The following is an 18,242-nucleotide window of genomic DNA, read 5'->3' as shown; positions in this document are numbered from 1 at the left end:
TCTTTAGGTTTTGCAAACTTGCCCTAGCTTCAGATTAGTATAAGTCTTGATCTGTTTCGGATCAGTGTGCAGATGGCCCAGTCAAATGGGCCATCCGATCTGGCCCAGTCAAAGTCCAGATCTAATCCAATCGAGAATCTGTGCCAAGATCTGAAAACTGCTGTTCACAAACACTGTCCATCTAATCTGACTGAGCTGGAGCTGTTTTGCAAAGAATAATGGGCAAGAATTTCAGTCGCTATATGTGCAAAGCTGCTAGAGACATAACCTAAAAGACTGGCAGCTATAATTGCAGCAAAAGGTGGTTCTACAAAGTATTGACTCAGGGGGCTGAATAATTATGCACACCCCACTTTGCAGTTATTTATTTGTAAAAAATGTTTGGAATCATGTATGATTTTCGTTCCACTTCTCACGTGTGCACCACTTTGTGTTGGTCTTTCACGTGGAATTCCAATAAAATTGATTCATGTTTGTGGCTGTAATGTGACAAAATGTGGAAAAGTTCAAGGGGGCCGAATACTTTTGCAAGCCAATATATTTTTCAATTACTAAATTCTCAAAATGCAGTGGTATTTGATTTTTTTTTAGGTATGTAGCATACGTACCAAGGCTGCAAATTGTGTGGAAATGAGGGTAACAGCATACAACTGTAAGTGTTCTAGTCTATCTGCTGAAGAAGAAAGATAAAATTACAGAAAACTACACATGGAAGACGGTGACCAGTTCAGCTGATGCAATAACTCTGTCACAACTCATCATAAGGAAGGCAGTCCAATTTACTGAAGTGCCTAAAAGACCGGGCTCAAGATCTGTTAACAAAATTTAAATTGAATAAGTCTCAGTTAATATTATCAACATCCAAAGTGTCAGCCTTCTTATGTCATCCTCAAATAAACGCTATTTTGAAATAAACCATGTTTTGTAGGCTAAACTGTTAGCAAGCTACCATAATCTAACTAACGTTATACCTTGTAGTAATAATAAATATAATTTATATATTTATTGGATATACTTTAGATAATATGATATTAATGTATGAATTTTGTGACTTTTGCCATTGACTGTGATTGTGATGTGCCTGTGATTTTTCTAATATTCTTTGTTCTGATAAATTTATATTTAAGTAGATAAGATAATCAATTTGATTTTTATTGTGGTGTCATATTCACAATCATTTTATTTTTACTAATGTTACTAATGTTACTACATTTTTTTTTGCATTTGGTTGCTGAGATTTTTCCAGAATTATCACAGTTAATGGCTGTATTATCAAAGACAGGTTGCATTTAATTGCCAACTTGATCCCATTCGGTCACAAACTGATAACGAACTGGCAGCAAACTGACTCTGTCTTATTGGAGCTTTATTTCCATCTTGATGCACCAAAGTCACTTTGAAGACAAGACCTGGTCCCTTGCTGAAGTAGCCATTTCTAAGGCAACAAGATTGCAAGTTCATGTCACATTTATGCTCATTGTTTTCTCTAGTGTCACAGGGGACAAGCTAATTTATGACTCTCAGTGTTGACCTTGAGCTTTCTCTAACTCTGGTAAACTAGTTTTAACTGCCAAATTCAGCTATCATTATCTAGGGAGGTGGCAGAAGAAAAAAATGGTCTTATGAGTTTTTAACAAGGCTGTGACAAATGTCGCCATTTAGAGAAGCGAGCTTGTTGAATGCAACAGCTCAACAGTGTAGACAGGTCCTCTCCACTGCAACAGTGTTCTGCTCTGCTGCAGCAACAGATACAGTTACGTAATGAGTTTCAAAGCAATAGTTAACATTCCTAACACACACACACACCCGAGCGCACACACAAGCACACACAGACACCAAATCCGACTTTGTTAAACCTCAGCACCTCGGTTATCACCCCCCCACCCCTTCCTTGCACCCGCCCCTTCTCCCTCCTCCCTCATTCAGCTGTATCATGATTCTGCAGCTCAACCTCTGCAGCATGACTCCACTTTCCTCTCTGCACCTCAGCCCCCCTCTATTTGTTGACGAGTCCAGGAGAAACAGAAATGGCTTAAAATAACTGGAGGTAGAACTATAGTACTTTCACACTTACACACAAATATCACTGTCCTCTCTTTGTCGTACATACAAGCACTCATACTGCAGACTTGCAGCATGACCACAAATTCTTGTATACACACAAACATCACAGACAGCACACGTCATACTGAGTGTTACTTTAAGCTTCACAGACACTTTAATCTTTCCTAATGTGGTTATCGGCAGACTGAGATATAACAATACATAGCTATGTAATGTAGGTCTATAATGTACTTATAATGTAGACCTTATAATAATAATCCTTCAACACTACATAAAGAGCTCCATCCTCCCTGCAGCTCTTATTTAGAGGAGAAAAACCTCCACCTTTGTCTGTATTCTTTACACAGAGACAAACCCCTTATGACACAAAAGCTGAATTCTATTCATTTTTGGCATGAAAGCAAAGGAAAAAGTACAGATTTGAATAGTTTTTTAATACAGTTAAAGCATTAAAAAGTTTTTGAACACATTTTTAAACCATTATTTCCTAAAAATAAAAAACATTTTTTTATTTGTTTGTAAGAAATCTTCAGGTATCTGCAGTTTTCTATTTTTTTTCCTAATCTTATAGTTGCAAAATTTTCAGAAAATGTAATTTTATATCTGACACCAAGTGTTTGTAATGCGATATCACAGGAAGTGTAACATATTTTAAACATTTTGTCTCTAGAAGTTTTAAGAGTTTTGGTTCCCCATCTGTAAACAGGACAGGAACTCCCATAATCTTGTGATTTGTAAAGATGTGGTTGACTGTTCTGCGTGAACTCAAATCTGCATATATTTTCCCAAATCAACTTTTTGAGGGGATTTTTCAGACAAATAATTTGACTGGCCATGTTAATTTGTACTAAAAATGTTTGTCTTACTGGGTTATAGCATGTCATCGGTATATCTAATTATCTTGTGTTGTTGTCGTTCATCATAATTTATGGTGTTTTTTTGTTTGTTTGTTTGTTTTTAAAGCAATACAACAAATAAGGTTTGTAAGGTTGGATTTGCTGTTAGCTATTTTTGTTTGCTTGTGATAGTTTTTGATAACATTAGGTACAGTAACTTCTTGGCTAATGCTAACTGAATACTCAAATAACGTAACTGGTCAGTTGCAATGTTGACCATTCACTGACACGGGGATATCAGATTGCGCTTATGTTATTACTATGTTACTTTGCACTTATTTGTGGGTACATGCTTTTGTGCATACAACCCATGCAATAAGTTTGCATGTTATTCAAACATACTTGCATTAGCTGATACCTTGGGACTTATTGCTTATTGCCTTATTGTCCCACTGTACTCGTAAAGAAAACATGACTGCAGCTAAAATGCTAACTATGAAGTTTCAAAACAGAGCCTCTCAAACCAATCTGTGAAGTCACTGTGGCTATGTTCATCTTTTATGTACAGTTTGTGGATTTGACAGTGCCTTCTAGCACCCTGTTAGCACCTGTCAACACACCCTCAAGTCTTTTTTTTGCTTACAAATGAGAGCCACAAACCCACTTTAAGACAACCAACAGTGTCTACAGTCCTCAGCACCTCAGGGCAATCTCGTCCCAACCTGATCTGCCTGTTTTGCTGCCAGGTGTGGACATGGATACAATCTGATGGGTATGAGTGAAGTCACGCCTTCATACACAGTGCACATTTGAGTTGACCAGAAAAATGTACCAGAAAACACATTATACAATCCCCCATGCTGTGTACATTTCATAAAGAATATATTATGCATCGTCATGATGCTGTTGAGATGCTATTAGCACAGTTATATCCAGTTAGTTCATGAGCATCAGCTATACTAAGTACTATAACCTAATTATAAAAAGCTAAAGAGCTACAACATTATTTTATAGGAGAAAATGGCATTGAAAGTTCATCACAGCAAAAAACATTAAAGCAAAAACATTAAAGACATTTACCCCCAAGAAACCTTTAAGTCTCATTACCTTTTATGTCTAATATTTCTGACCGTTTAATTCAGCGTGGTCATGTGTGGGCGTCATTTTCATTTCCATTATTGTGAGTACACATACTGTAATCTATTCTCAAGTCTTCCTTTCAAAAGAGAACTTCAATGTGAGTTAATTAACAACTACATTGTCTTATTTTTTTTCTACTTTTCTGGTTTCTTCATTTGCCGCAACAGAAAATACGCACTGAGGTAATTTCCTCATGCATGGGTACTGAATAGACAATCCACAGAGGGCATAACACTAAAATGTCTCAAAAATGATGGAGGTGGAGGATGGAGACATAAAAAGAGAGACAGTGAATCTGCTACTGTGTAGGTGGAGACAACAGAGGAGGGAGGAGGGCTGCAGTGAAGGAGGCTGATGAGTGACTCTGCAGATTAAAACCATAATGTCAGAGCACTACAGATGATCCAGGATATTGGAGGTAGATGGCTAGAACTGCATGGAGCCATGCTGTTTGCAAGCAACTGACATTTTTAGAAAATAATATCTGCTTGCTTTGCTGAGAGCCCTGAACAGAGAAAAAAAATTAACGGGAATGCACTTTAAGACAAACACAATTAACTTTTGTAGATTAAAATAGAAAAGAATGGAATAAAAACATCAACACAGATTAACGGGATTGATAATATCAGTGACTTTACACAGAGAAGGAAGTATTAACATTTTACTCTTTCATCTTGTGCACTGGTATTTTTATAGCCTCTGCAGATCGTGAGCATGAGTCAGGTCTTTGGGACCTTAGGGACACACCTGGTTACTAGATTGTTCTTTTGGATGAATGTTTCTTCTTTGTTTATAACTGCTAAAAAGCTGTCAGATCAAAGGCATTTCAGAATGAAGCCTAATGTATTATGAATGTAAGAGGCTGATTTTGTGACAAGATAAGAGAAGGACAGAAGGGAAGGAAAAACTGACACTGATGAAATAATTAAGTAAGGGTCTCAGAGCATTTTCCCTCAGTGGGGTAATTGGGTTTAGTCTGCTCTGCTTCAGCTGATCGTTCACTTCCTCCTCTAGACATCCAAAGCTGCTGACTTCAGCTTTAAATACCTTTAAAGACTCAATATGAGGCATTGCCCCATCAGCGTGTGTGATGCATCGAGGCAGGAAAAGACGTGCTCTCCGTGACTGCCTTGACCCTGAAGAATGGCATCCTCTACAGACATCGGGTCTGTGGGGGACTCTGTGGACCTATTAGCAAACTGCAACATGTGTAAACGAATTTGTCTCAATGACATTGGTGCTGGGACACATCGACAACTGGCACAGCCAGTACATGCTGACACACATGGTTCAGGGACAACAAGGGCTCACATATCCAGGAGCAACACTGCTGAAGGCAGAGGAAAGATCTTCAGCAATAAATGTTCTATACATCCTGAAGGTAGTTTTTATGCATAGACCTTTTAGCTTATCAAGGTCCCCATTAAGTTTAGCAGTGCAGCAGCTATTCTTCCTGGGGTCACAATGCTATCATACAATAAAATGAAAGAACAATTGTTACAAACACATGAAATATTAATCAAATTAGTTATTTTGACAGTATTATAGTAAGATAGTAATTGATTTAAATATTGTAACAAGCATAGCTCATTTTGGGTCAATGCACACTGATCCCAGCTGTCATAGCTGTAATGTTGCTGTGTGGCAGGCAGGATGAGGGCCCAAATGCAGGACTCGTTTGGGCATGGAAGTTTAACTGAAAATGGCAGCTTTATTGCTGGGAAATCCACAATAACATTACCTTACAAAAAAAACCAAATAAACAACACGGGAACGTGGGAACTAAGGCCTGAAACACCAGAAAACTGGAACTTAAGCAGGAGCACAAGAAAACAAACCTGGAACTGAGAAGCTAAGAAACTAAACAGGCGCACAAGGGAAACACACAGCTGTGAGGGTGCACGACATGACAAAGGGCAAAGGTAAACACAGGGCTTAAATAGACATAACAAGACAAAGGAAGCAAAGCAGAATACGCTGACATAAGACAAGGACTATCAAAGTAAAACAGGAAGCACGAGACATTTGCAAAGATGAAGACTCAGAAACAGACTTGACACTGAGACATGACTGACTGGATATGCAACATGGAACACAGGGAAGACATGAAGTGACTGAAACTAGGAGCTAGAACTACAGATATAATATAAACAGAAAACCAAAGCCATGAATAACAAACAATCATGGGATATAAGTTAAAGAAACACAAGACTGGGTCACGGACCCAGTACCGTGACATAAGAGTCAGGATCAATATTAAATTAATAAAATTCAAAAATCTGATTTAATTTAATTTGATTGAAATTTATTTAGCTATCTGTGAAGTTTATTAGATGAATATGACATTTTAGTTTAATTCTACTTTGCTTGTGACTTCAAATGGCAGTTCATAAGTAACTGAGATCACGCTATTCCTGCTATGGTATATTTAGAATATTTTAATGGATTTTACTAAAATACTGTGGTAGTAAGCAAAGCTTCTGATACTTTAAATAGTTCTCAGAAATATGGTTGTGAATAGGCTTGTTCTGTCAGTCAAAGAATTTGTTGAAATAACCACCCTAAAATACTACTTTAGTACAATAAAGTAACACTTTATTGTACTAAAGTAGTATTTTATCATATGACATTTTGTAATACAAAGCTGAATTTGTATGTATTGTCATCATCATCATCATCTTTTATTATTATCATTATCATTATCATTATCATTATCATTATTATTATTATCATTATTATTATTATTTATTTATTTATTTATTTATTACCACTAATCTAACTTGATTTCTTGTTTCTTTTCTTTTTCTTTTTCTTTTTCTGTTTTTTTTTTTTTTTTTAATAAAGCCCCAGACTGTGACAAAGTCTCCACCATGTTTTCCAGATGCCTGTAGAGACTCACCGTTGTACCTCTGTCCTGGACTCCTCCAGATAATCATAATTTAAACCAAAATTTCACATTCGTCAGTCAGAGTTGTTCGTTCTGTGTAGACACAACACTGGTTCATCCCTTGATTTAGCTCCAATTTTTTTTGTCAATTTTTCATGTCAGTGTTAAATAAAAGAAAACATTCAAAAGCCTGGAGAACTGTTACTGGAGACCACTTTAAAAAAATTCCAAGAAATTGTGATTCCTTGGGAGCAAAATATAAAGAAATCAGGAGTGGCCTCATAGACATAGGCTGTCTTCACAGCATAAACTTTTGATTTGTCATTGCTGGAGTGGAATTAATCGCAGTATCAATGGCTCTGTTCTAATCAAGTGTCCTTTGAGGATGACGGTGTGATAGTGAGTCAGCAGCACAATAATTGATTTCTTGTTTCACAAACACTGTTCGGGTATTGACCAGAGACTGTAAAAAACAAAAAGAAACTGGATTAATGTTAATGAATAAAAGACTCATGTAGAATAATTAGTTTTTTACTTATAATTAAACACACAAACACAATTGCAACAATTACAAATAAACATAACAATTAGTTCTGAATACTTTTCAAATACTTTGTTTTACTTGTAATTTAACTTTTTATTTGCTGTTTTTCTTATTTTGCTCTTCTTTATTTTTTTTTATGTTTCCTTTCTTCCCTTTTCCCTTTTATAATGAAGGTGAATGTGAGTACTGATTTTTCCCAGCACAATCATTATTGTATCCCTATGCCTAAAAAAAAGTAATGAATCATTTAAAACACACAACCCAGTATGACACCATCACATGCTGAGTGGTTGTTGTACACCATAAGTTGCATGGCTCTTTGTACTTCTAATGCTGGAAGACAAGTAATAGTGACACTTCTATCAGTAACAGCAAATAATTATACAGCGTTGTTTTCTCATAGTAATTGTAAGGTTTTCACTTTCACTAATCATACTGCCTGCTGTAGTGTGAGTATTAAGAGTGTAATATCTGGATATCTGGAGTCCAACACTTTCAGTGACTAATGGTGGTCTGACAGGAGGTCTAGGCAAATATTATCATAATATATAGCATAAATAGGCAATCTCATCATTAGTATGAGCTCTAAATCATTTATCTGGAGCACCAAATGCTACAGATAAATGGCAACAACAAAATAAATCACTGCCTATGCAACACTGTGAATTTCCCTTCATCACAGGGAAACGAGAAAACATGCTTAGTGGGATATAACGTGTTTGTATGTGTGTATTTATGCTTCAGATTAGTTTTGCAATTTTCTCAGCGAGCTGACAGATTGATACAACACTCCCCAGTTTGTTTGTCATATATTTTGTTATGTAACTTTAGGTGAGTGATTGAATCTCATGTTGAATTTATTAAAGGTTTGATGGCTTCCCTGCTGATGAAGTATGTTGAAGGGAATCACTTTTTTCAGGTTGCTTTTCAAACATTTTCTAGTGGAACAAGTGATTTGCGTATTTGTGCATTTCACACTGATTTAGAAACTCGAAGGACTGAATATTAGCATTTTCCTTGCTGATGCCTGCTCCATACAATCGGTGTGTGTGTGTGTGTGTGTGTGTGTGTGTGTGTGTGAAGTGACAGGCCTGTCTTGGGCTTTTGCCAATCCTTTTCCCTGTGTGAGGAAGATGTGGAACAGTTTTATTTCTGTCTGTGGCTACTTAGCCATCCACAGAGGATCGCCTATGAGAAAAAAAACTCTGCTCGATGTTAACATGGACATACACACACACACACACACACAGAGAGAGAGAGAGAGAGAGAGAGAGCTACTGATGCATTGCAGATAAACTGCAGATCCTTGTGTCACCCCTCCCTTTCTGTTCTCCTTTGCAAACCCCTTCTACTGTTGTTCATCTTTCTTTTATTTTTTGCCCTCGCAGTATCCATGACATCACTTGCTCCCCACCTCCCACCAGCACCACCCAGTACAGCTATCTACAAGCTGTCACACCCTGCTTACCTCCCCACAAGATGCTCTTACCCTTCCACCTCTCAACCATCCATCTCAGGAGGCGTACAGCCAATCTTTGACCTTTGCAGAACACTGAAGACGAAAGTTTTCAGATCCACTACAACATAAGATTGTTTAACAAATCATTATTGATTTGGCCTTGAGCCAAAAATCCATGGTTATGCAGACTCTGGCTCTTGTTATTTTAAAAGTGAATTGTTACCCCACCTAAGAAATTTGTGGACAAATAAAATGTTCTGGAAGTGTAATTAAGGTGTTCATTTATATGAAAATTGACGATTTGTCGCCGCCACCACCAGGACAGTGAAGTCTGGTAAGTTATAGGAGTGGATTCAAATGATTTTAGTTGCAGAATATCATCAAAACCCTAAAAAATTTATACAGAACTGAAATTGTTTTGTATTTTTCTCAATTATTTTCACTCAACCTAAAAGACAATGTACAAATAGATTTTCTTCCCTGGTGCGTGCATCAGAGCAGCTTTGAAACCCACCGGGGAAAAAATATGTTAATCAATGTACAGGGCACCTCGAAGGGGAGCTGATGAAGCAATAATGTAAATTCACCACTGACAGACCATGTGCCTGTGAAGTGCAATGTATGCACACACGTACACAAATTCAAATGAAGAAAACAAGTGATACGGTCAAATATTTTGACATTGTTATAGAAATTATGTTATTCATTTTAAACCAAAGGTTTAAAATAAAATAATTGTAACACAGTCTTTAATGCATCACTTCAGAAAAACAAGCACGCATATATATGCATCAGTACAGAGTTTTAACCTAAGTATGACATTTTTACAGTCTGGTGCTTTGAAGGACACCAGTGTTACAACTGCTAGTACTGTAGATGAATTTGACAAGGTTACCAAGGTGGATGAAAGTGTCATGTGTGGCTGTGTGCAGGCAGGAGTGGTGGACCCAAAGCGCAGACACAAGGAGCAAAAAGATAAACTCAAATGCAACTTTACTGGTGGATGGCTGACTGGAAATACAGGAAACTTATACTGGCAAGCAGATGGACAGACTACACAGCATGGGACGATGGCGATCATGGCACAGACAAAGGAAAACACAGAGCTTAAAGACACAGAGGAGCAATCAGTGAATGAGAGACAGAAGGGAAACACAGCTGGGGCAAATCAGGGCTAACGAGACAGGGGAAGCAAAACTTGATACAATAACCTGAGACACAGACTTCAAAGTAAAACAGGAAACATAACACAGAGACGCGGACTTGACAAGGGGATACTGCAACTAAGAAACACAGACAGAAACCAGAAAGTAGAACACGAACAAAGAAACCAAAACACTAGAAATGATAAATTAAGGCAAAATCAAAGTACAATAATAATGAAAACCCAAAACTCTGGGTTGATGACCGAGGTCTCCTAAGAGAAAGAAGACAGTCAAAGATGTGACATTTGATCGTTGACCCTTTCACACATAGTGGTCACTACAGTGAACAGCTATTCAAAGGCCGTTTTCTTGTATTTGTGTCAGTGTTGATGGTATACTTGCACATAAACCACTGATGTGTCACTCCATACACATCAGTTGTCCACCTAAGTGGACATGTAAACAATTCTTTGAAAAGTGCATGCTTAAAAAGAAAATGAAGTTCAAAAATCTTTTTTTTCATGCCTAAAGATGAATAAAAATACTTAAAAAAAAGTCCTGATTGAAGTTGTCATAATCAGAGATGGGCAGTAACGCGTTACTGTAATCTGATTACTTTTTTCAAGTAACGAGTAAAGTAAGGGATTACTATTGCAAAAACGGTAATTAGATTACCGTTACTTTCCCGTAGGAACGCTGCGTTACTGCGTTACTAAAACCGTGATTTTTTGCGAGAATGTCTCAGACAGTGACGTAAGCGAGTGCGCCGTTAGTGACAACAGCTGTGTGCAGATCAACAATGGATCACATATCGATTGTGGGAGAGAGTATGAGCGTGCAGCGTTTAAAGCGTGGAAGTACTGACCTTACTTTGAGTTTGATTCCATAAAAAGTGACAAAAACATTAGTGTCCGTTGTGCGTGGGAAGAAAACTTCTTTTTACAGCGAAAACCCCTAAACTTCCAAGCAAGCACCGAGTGCGCAACGACGTAATGGGAAATCACAGAGAAACTCGCGGATTCTTCAACTGACTGCGGCACACCTGCACCAGGGTAAACCTCCGCCTACCCGCACGTCCTGCTTTACAGGTGAAAATAGAGCAACAGGACCGCTAGTCTTTGACTTTATTTATTTTCTGCTGTGTTTTACTTGCATCTATTTGAAAGACGTGAGTGTAAACACAAAAAATATTTTATTTTATGTGCTGGAATGTGCTAGAAAATAGGTTTAAATGTTAAATAATTTATTCAAGTCAGAGAATGTTGCATATAATTAAATTTTTGCTTGATGCATAAAGTTAAAAGATTAAAACTAATAAAACAAGTTAAAAAAAGACTTTTCCATTTGATTACATTTTGTATGATGGATTATGTAGAAAAAGTAGAATTGGGCTGAAAGATCTATCGCTTTATCACCTTCAGGTTGTAAATCGTGTTTTTAAAAAGTAACTAAGTAACTAAGTAATTAATTACTTTTGAAAATAAGTAATCAGTAAAGTAACGGGATTACTTTTTTGGGGAAGTAATCAGTAATTAGTTACTGATTACTTTTTTCAAGTAACTTGACCAACACTGGTCATAATTCATGCATGAAAGGGTTAATCAAATGTCCTATTTTCATATATGGACCTACAATGTAATATAAGTGTATACCTGTGAAGTCTCTCTGTACTGAGGAGCTGAGAATTATCAGCAGACGTCTTAATTAATCTCCCTGTGTTTATGTCTGTCTGTTTATGTCTCAGTGTCATTCTTTCTCTCCTCTGGCTCATGACATACTGCTTCACCTCATGAATAAATAAGTGACAGAAAGGCAACAGGCAGCCTTGTTAATTGCATGAAAGATCGAAGCATCATTGTGGTAAGTATTACAATTGTTTAGTTAAGCTATAGATTCCCAGTCCTCTTGAATACTATTACAAGAAGGCTACATTAAAACCTTTAGGTAGATTAAGCTCTAAATATAATACTACAATTAGAGATGACTAAACTTGGTGACTACACCAACTAACACTCGTAAAGTCTCACTTTGAATCAAAATATATGTATTTTGTAAAAAGCAGTCTTAACTCCTGCTAATTGATGGTTACCTATTTTCAACCAGAAACTGGGCTTTAGTTTGACAAATGTACTAATAAATTGTAAATTTTAATACTATGCCATGGTTGAATCTGGAAGTAGTCTGACTTATTGACTTCACAAACACGAAGCATTTGTCATTATCCAGTTATTTAATTCAATTCAGTTTTATTTGTATAGCAACAAATCACAAAACACAGTTGCCTCAAGGAGCTTTATGTTGTAGATAATCCTAAAATAATACAGAGAAAAAAGACAAATCCCCAAGAATCAGATGACCACCTATGAGCAAGCGACAGTGGGAAGGAGAAACTCCATTTTACAGTTTTTCTCCATTGGTTTGGCTCATTTCTTGAAACAGAAATTACATTCTCAAAATAACATGGACAAACCTCCAAACCTCTTGGCAAATGTTCACAACAGAATGGCATTTCTCATTCATTTTATAAATGGAAAATGCCTTAGTACATGTCTCAATTGTCTCAGTGCATCTTTGCAAATGATTAAGTACAAGTAGCCTACAGTTATACAGTTAGCCCACATTTAGCACATTTTCCAAATGAATAGATCTTGTAGATCTAAACTGATTAGTTGATTCTCAGTCTAATGATCATTCTCTCCAAAACATGTCAGCATGATTTCATTGTATAAGTACTCGCATGCACAACTGTCTGTTCAATTGTCAAAATTGGTCAAGAACATAATACCATGAATACCATATATGAATTTCTTTGAATATTTGATAAATTGATGACAGTCATTGACAGTCAGGTGAAACTAGACTAACGAAGGGGTAGTGTCACACACAGGTGTGTTCCATGATTGTGTGCTGCCAAACACAGATATATAGAGCTTGACCAGAGCCAGTCCGATCTTTGAACATGGATAGACAAGGCCAAGCAAACGGACAAGGGGAAGCGCTTCCTCAAGGAAGAGGAGGAAGAAGAAGAAGAAGAAGAAGAAGAATGGAGGACTGAGAATGCGTGGTGGAGGAATAGGGGAAAGAGGCCGCAAATAATGCCATCACATTGAGACAGATCCGTGATGCCATCCTTCAGGACAATCATATATTCCAGAATATAAACACATTAAGCATCTCCACAATAGACGGGTTTTGAAGAAGCATCAGATGACAATGAAACAAATCTACAGGGTACCATTTGAGAGGAACTCTGACAGAGTGAAGGAGCTGCGCTACCAGTATGTAAATGTAAGTCAGTTACTGGTTGTCTCTCATTATAACCTTACCTGTAATCACAGTAAGCAGTAGTTCACTTATTTGGTTTCAATACCTCCTTTACCTGATTTCAGAATCAGTATTTGCTTCATCTGACTTTAACAATTTCAACAGAAAACTGCAGTTTACTGTATGATACAATTCTCATTATAATCCTTATTTTATTGTCTCCCAATCAAATCTATCTAATACTGTAGGTTTTACTGTAACATCTCAGTAAGTCATCAGTATTTCCCACTCCCCTTTCTATCAAATACCCCTGCAGCACTTCCTCATGGGCCTATCACTAGTTTAGAACCACTGGAGCAGTGGCCTGTAGTATATTGAACCTGTGGGGAGAACATGTAATTGTCTAACTGTAGTATATGACTCTTCTGTATGACTGATTTTATGTTCTTTACTCTATTTTAGAGAATAATGGCATTGGAAGGACATGAGACCCCTCACATCCTGGTGTTCGTGGATGAAGCTGGCTTCAACCTGGCCAAGGGCCGAAGACGTGGCCTTAATATTATTGGCCACCGGGCCACAGTGGATGTCCCAGGTCAGCGAGGGGGCAATATAACTATGTGTGCTGCCATTTCTGAGAATGGTGTGGCCACTCACATCCCCAGTCTTGGCCCATACAACACACACAAGCTCCTCATCTTCTTGGATCGCCTTTATACCGATTTTATCCCTGAAAATGAGAGAGGTCTCATAGGGCCTCACCTACCCATTCATGTAATTGTGTGGGACAATGTCAATTTCCACCATAGCCCACTCATTAGGGGCTGGTTTGCAACGCATCCAAGGATGGTCATGGGGTTCCTACCACCTTACTCTCCTTTCCTCAATCCGATAGAGGAGTTTTTCTCTGCTTGGAGGTGGAGAGTGTATGAGCATCATGCTCAGGATCAGCCGTTCCTGCTCCATGCTATGGATGCAGCGTGTGACGACATTACAGGAGATCAATGCAGGGGATGGTTGCGGCATGCACGCCGTGTCTTCCCTCGTTGCATCGCTAGAGAAAGTATCCGCTGTGATGTGGACGAGAATCTGTGGCCAGACGGACAACAGCGTGTAAATAATCAGGAGGGTGAAGACAGTGGACAAGAGCGGGAGAATGAGTACCGCGACCACTGAATAAGTCCTTGTTTTTTGATTTTGTGTTCATACAATTTGCTACTGTAATGTACATTTTCTTTTTACATATGTATGAAACTTTCTTTGCGTGTGAATAAAAAATGGTTATAACTTCCTTGGTAGTGTGAGTGCAATCTGTGATGTCAAACCTTGGAGGCTACTCTTTTCTGTTGTATATTTTTGGTCCTCTGCCATAGTGACAAAACATCTAAACATTTTGTATGGCAGCACTCACACAATGCCAAAGGGACGATGCATTTTGGGGGCACTGACTATTCAGATTAGAAAGAAATGTAGTTTTGACACATGAGTGAACAGTTTTAGGAGAGATATGAGCTTTTGCAGGTGGACCATGTTGTTGTGATCAACCATCCAGGTTTATTTTGACAAAAGCACCAAGAATGATGAGAATGTCCGATCTGTGTCGAGAAATGAGCCAAAGCTATTGAGAAGGATCTTTGCCATTTTGGAGACACTGACTGTTTAAATGCGAAAGGGATTTAGATTGAAGCCTGAGTGAACAGTTTTGGAAGAGATATGAGCTTTTGCGGGTGAGGTATAGTGTTGTGCTAAACTGTAAGAGTGTTTTGCCAAATGATCTTAGAGTTTTGAGAATGTAATTTCTGTTTCAAGAAATGAGCCAAACCAATGGAGAAAAACTGTAACAGGAAGAAACCTCTGGGAGAACCAGGTTTAGATTTGACAATTAAACGGTTGTTTGGACTTTGGTATATGTGCTCTGTGCTTGAAGCTATTGACTCCCTCATTTTTTATTCAGTGTAGTTGTACCAAAGTACAAAACTGATATATGCATACGTATATATAGATAGACAGACAGACAGACAGACAGACAGACAGACAGATAGATTTTATTTAAAAGGTAAAGGCAATATTTCTATTAGTGAAATGTATGTATAACTTTGAAAGTCTATAGCTATAACTACATGGAAGTCTACAGAGTCATCATTAGTGCAAATATATTATTTTCAATACACACTTAGCGTGTAGAATATGGAGTATGAAATTATTTCATAGGACATTTTTAAGCATAAAATATCACTCAACTGAATGTAATGCAGAAAGTGAGCGTGTGTTCACCAATCATATAAACCATAAACACATAAATAAATAATAAATAAATAATTATGACCCACTACCCATGGGAAAGATGAAACTTAGTTTTGTATTTCATGACACTTTTAGATGGGAGTATTGAAGAAAGTAAGATTATTCAGGTAACCTCTGATACAGGATGCAGCAACATCTGTTGATATTTGTTGATCAACAGTAATACACCTTTAAGCACAATTTTTTTTTCATTAGTGAACTACTTTTGCAAATGACCACCTCTGGCTCTACACAAAATGGCAAAACAAATGAACTGCATGTATGTTCATGTGTATATAGTTTACACATGAATGTGAAGCAAACACAGTCAAGGTATTATAAACTGTAGTTGAACGACTAGTTTCATTATTAGTCAGTTGATGCAAGGATGTTTATGTGTTAAGTTTACAGGTGAATGTCTTACATATGTTTGTGTTATTCTGTTATTACAAAAGATTGCTATGCTGCTGTTCATTTTTATGATCCTCTCGTATCGGTTTAATAAAAGGTCACGCTGACCTTGCAGCTTACTGTGAATATGTAACAGTACACCTCTACACTATGCAACTTAAGGTTGTCCACACCTTGACCCCACGCGGGTACACTTCAATACTGTGGAGGGCTCACTGCAGGTTGCAGGCTGGGACAGACTGGGGCTGACTGGGATGGGCTTGTCTCCTTGTTAGAGCCTGTTTCTACTGCAGTGCTATTTGAAAACACTCCAACCCTTCTGCAGTGCGCTGGAGCCCAAAACTGATGTTGAATGACTCCCCTTTTTCTGCCCAACCCACCCACACTCACTCTAAGTTGTACATCACACCACCACCGCCCTCATAGGGCATCCAAAAGCACCTCAAGGTTCTGAGTCGACAGCCCTACAGCAAATATATCTGTCTGAAATCCTGCAGCCAGTATCAGGGCCCGAAGAGAACGTCATGGGACAGTGATCAAGGGCACAGTAAAGTCTGCAAACAGAGAGACTGGGGTGTGGCTCCTGGAGTATAATTACTTACAATACACGATGGCGCTTAGAATAGGCAGACATGCATAAACAGGGCGAGAAAGTCATTGTGACTTTCTCTGTATCCCTCTCTGTCTTCCTCTCTCTCTTCTTCTCTCGCTGTCTGCCTTTCTGTCTCTGGAGCAATCTAAAATTGGCCAAGCTTGATGCATTTGTACTGCCTGACTAAACCTTTCAGCAGAAGGAAATGAGGGGGGGACATAAACTGTAGATCAAGGTGATAATTATTATTATTATTATTTGAAAAGCTTTAAATTTAAAGTGCAATCTCCAGATGTGCAATAAAGTATCTGTCTTGGTCCTTATGTCCGCACTGGCTTTGCAGGATTTTAAATATGGTTGCACTTGCAGAGGAGAGGTTTGAGAATTTTGACAGAATTAAATAAGCAGTGGAGGGGAAAAAAGGCGGATGCAGCTGTTTGTGGTGCATTACCTTCAACAATCATTTTCACATTGATCAAAGACACACGATATTTGAGAGAAGCTTCAAGATTGACAGGAGATCAATACCCTGATGGCCCAAGCCACAATGCAGCCAACCTACACAGTGAGGCTTCATTTGTTAGCTAAAACACATTTCCGTGTAGGTTGTACAGACTAATTTCTAAACAGTTCTGTAAATTAACAAAGATTATATTTTGTCATGATGGAGATTAAAAAGAAAACAAAAGTGGGTTAACATTTTAGTTTTCACATTTCACTGAAGTTAGCCCAAGTTATTGAATGAATACCTGATGTTTAGACATTCAATTGCAAGAACAGACTGTGTCAGGAGTTGGAAAATTCAATGTACTTTGTAGCTGTGCCTTAACCCAAACAGACTTCTCTTCATGAAAATTAATCCAGCTTCTCTATGATGATATTTTTCTTTTCACAGAAGTTTGGAAATCAATTAATGGTTAGAAGTGTTGGTAAACAGAAAAAACACTCAACTTTAAAGTTTGAATTACCTGTATGTGTGGCCATAGATATTTGATAAGGTAAGCTATTTATTTGGGATGGAGTGCCACTATAACTCACTTGGTTGAGCAGGTTGCCCATATGCCAAAAGGCTTCTAAGGAAGGCACAGGCTTTATTCCACCCTGGGCCATTTCCTGCAAGTCATTCCACCTTGATCTCCTCCTACTTTAATACAAGCTCTTTACTGCTCTGTCCAACAAAGACTAAAAATCCCACCCCCTCAAAAAATGGCTTGTTTTTGACTACCCTGTGCAGCAGTGATCCAAAAAGACAAACTATGGACAATATTAATGTAAACACAAGAATACAGCATGCAGACACGAACACACACACACACACACACACACACACACACACACACACACACACACACACACACACACGCTGTGGATCACTGGGTGGGCACTCCCTTTTACCTTCTTTATACCGTATTATTGACAAGAAGGATAAGAAAGTTTATTTTTTCAACCGAGAATAAATGCAACTGATACTGCTGTTGAACTGCATGTTGCTGTCCATGGTGCTGAACTAAGAGGGGGCTACATCTATCTATCTATCTATCTATCTATCTATCTATCTATCTATCTATCTATCTATCTATCTATCTATCTATCTATCTATCTATCTATCTATCTATC

At 37.9% G+C, this 18,242-nt stretch overlaps 1 protein-coding gene across 1 annotated transcript; it reads left to right on the top strand.

The window, feature by feature from the left end:
- Positions 1-13,266: 13,266 nt before the first annotated feature.
- Positions 13,267-14,515, top strand: LOC121815196. Its single transcript, XM_042224809.1, has 2 exons — positions 13,267-13,363; positions 13,802-14,515. Exons 1-2 carry the CDS (start codon positions 13,283-13,285, stop codon positions 14,513-14,515), a joined length of 795 nt encoding a protein of 264 aa, XP_042080743.1. The 5' UTR covers positions 13,267-13,282.
- The last annotated feature ends 3,727 nt before the right edge of the window (positions 14,516-18,242 follow it).

This window comes from Haplochromis burtoni, unplaced genomic scaffold (genome assembly GCF_018398535.1).
Source record: "Haplochromis burtoni strain Fernald_Lab_line unplaced genomic scaffold, NCSU_Asbu1 Contig_151, whole genome shotgun sequence".
NCBI lineage: Eukaryota > Metazoa > Chordata > Actinopteri > Cichliformes > Cichlidae > Haplochromis > Haplochromis burtoni.
This window is presented reverse-complemented; position numbering and strand designations above follow the sequence as displayed.

Coding starts and splice junctions, on each gene's coding strand:
- LOC121815196 (XM_042224809.1), top strand. CDS start 13,283: ATGACAATGAAACAAATCTACAGGGTACCATTTGAGAGGAACTCTGAC. Junction 13,364..13,801: donor TGCGCTACCAGTATGTAAAT/GTAAGTCAGTTA, acceptor ACTCTATTTTAG/AGAATAATGGCATTGGAAGG.